Genomic DNA, 2,425 nt, shown 5'->3' on the forward strand with positions numbered 1-2,425 from the left:
GCCACCAGCATATTGTTTTGTCAATGTAAATAAACTATCTCTGTTTTCATTGTTTTAATACAATTAAAAATCAATGATATAATGTAGTCCATGTAGTGTGGACATCAGGTAAGTATGTATATTTATGGGCACCTTATAATTCCTTTTTTTCTTCCAATTAATTAGTGACCAAATTAGCCTTTTCCTGAGGCTCCTGCAAATTGGGTGGCATCACTCCTCATCCCTGCACATATGCAATTAGCAGAGGCCTAAGACAACAGCGTCCAGCCCCTTGGAGAAGCCAGTCTTTTTTCTTTTCTTTTCTTTTCTTTTCTTTCTTTCTTTCTTTCTTTCTTTCTTTCTTTCTTTCTTTCTAAAACAAATCCCTAAGCACCTACTATGCGTTCTGGGCAGTCCTAGGTGCACCGGTGGTGAAGATACAGACCCAGTTCTGCCCACGTGGAGCTAATACTCTGGACATGACAATATGGCTTCACGTTGCTATTGCGGGCACCTGGCCTCAAGCCCTGCTGGGAGAATGATGAGCTAGAAACCCACTCTGGGGGTGCTCCTCCCAGTTTTTATCATCAGTTCTCCTTCTTTTTTTTTTCCCACTACATTTAAATTTTATTGATAAGGAATATTTCATTTGTGGCAAAGCCAGAAAAACGTTTTTTAAAAAATGTCATTAACTGCTTCCTTGGGGGGAGGGAGAAAAGGAAGAGGGATTGATCAGTTCTTCTTCTTTTTTTTTTTTTTTTTTTTGTAGTTTTTGGCCGGGGCTGGGCTTGACCCTGAGGTGGCTGGCGCCCTACTCCTTTGAGCCACAGGCGCCGCCCAGTTCTTCTTTTTTAAAATGACTATTGTTGGCCAGCACAGTGGTTCATGCCTGTAATCGTAGCACTCTGGAAGGCCAAGGCAGGTGGTTCTCTTGAGCTCAGGAGTTAGAGACCAACCTGAACAAGAGTGAGAGCCTGTCTCTACTAAAATAGAAGAAACTAGCCGGGCATTGTGGCAGCACCTGTAGTCCCAGCTACTTGGGAGGCTGAGGCAAGAGGATCACTTGAGTCCAAGGGTTTGAGGTTGCTGTGCTGTGACACCAGAGCCCTCGACCCCAGGGTGAAAAAGTGACACTCTGTCTCAACAAATAAATAAATAAAATCATCATTATTTCTTCGTAGAAAGAAAAAGCATAGGCAGACATTAATGTAAGGTAATGCCGACGATCATCTACAGCCATTCATGTAGCCTGTGCCTTTTCTTCCCTCTCAACCCGCGCAGGCCTGGGCAGCGGGATGGCCTACCTGCCGGCCGTGGTCATGGTGGGGAAGTATTTCCAGAAGAGACGAGCCCTGGCCCAGGGCCTCAGCACCACGGGGACTGGATTTGGCACGTTCCTAATGACCGTGCTGCTGAAGTACCTGTGCGCGGAGTACGGATGGCGGAACGCCATGTTTATCCAGGGTGCTGTCTCCTTAAACCTGTGTGTTTGCGGGGCGCTCATGAGGCCCCTCTCCCTTCCGAAAGACAGAAACAACCCAGGGGGGAAAGATCCGGGAGTCCTCCCCGCGGCGCTCTCCGTGGAATCCGTGAAGTCAAACGGACAGCTGGGGGCAACAGAAGAGAAGGGTGGGGGGCTCGGGAACGAGGAGACCCTTTGTGACCTTCAAGCCCAGGAGTGCCCAGATGAGGCCCGGCACAGGAAGAACATGTGTGCCCTGCGGGTTCTGAAGGCCGCCAGCCAGCTGACCGTGAGGGTCAGGAGGGGCTTCTCCGACTGGTACTCCGGCTACTTTGGGACAGCCTCCCTCTTTACCAACCGGATGTTCGTAGCCTTCATTTTCTGGGCTTTGTTTGCGTACAGCAGCTTTGTCATGCCCTTCATTCACCTCCCTGAAATAGTCAATCTGTATAATTTATCGGAGCAAAATGACGTTTTCCCTCTGACTTCAATTATAGCAATAGTTCACATCTTTGGGAAGGTGATCCTGGGCATCGTGGCCGACTTACCCTGCAGCAGCGTCTGGAATGTCTTCCTGATGGCCAACTTCACCCTCGTCATCAGTATTTTTATTCTGCCGTTGATGCACACCTATGCTGGCCTGGCGGTCATCTGTGCACTAATAGGCTTTTCCAGTGGTTATTTCTCCCTAATGCCTGTCGTGACTGAAGACCTGGTTGGCATCGAACACCTGGCCAACGCCTACGGCATCATCATCTGTGCTAACGGCATCTCTGCATTGCTGGGACCACCTTTTGCAGGTAAACTCTGTAAGGGTTAAAGACCTCAGTGGGCACGTAGATAGTGAGGGCGTGTTGTCATGAATAGTATAATGAATATTACACTGAACTTTGAACTTTCGATCCTTCTGCACACGCTAAAGCAGCCAGGCTGGTAAATCAAGGCAGCAAAGCAGGTGGGGACCAGGGGACACAGCAGGGCCCC

At 48.8% G+C, this 2,425-nt stretch overlaps 1 protein-coding gene across 1 annotated transcript in view; it reads left to right on the plus strand.

The window, feature by feature from the left end:
* SLC16A14 (solute carrier family 16 member 14) overlaps window positions 1-2,425 on the plus strand; it is a 30,652-nt gene that overhangs the window by 23,066 nt on the left and 5,161 nt on the right. Inside the window, exon 3 of the mRNA XM_003784879.2 lies at window positions 1,261-2,241. Coding sequence (XP_003784927.1) covers window positions 1,261-2,241 — 981 coding nt within the window. The remainder of the gene's footprint in view (window positions 1-1,260; window positions 2,242-2,425) is intronic.

Source organism: Otolemur garnettii, unplaced genomic scaffold, assembly GCF_000181295.1.
Source record: "Otolemur garnettii isolate 467f Iridium unplaced genomic scaffold, OtoGar3 scaffold00013, whole genome shotgun sequence".
In the NCBI taxonomy this organism is placed as follows: domain Eukaryota; kingdom Metazoa; phylum Chordata; class Mammalia; order Primates; family Galagidae; genus Otolemur; species Otolemur garnettii.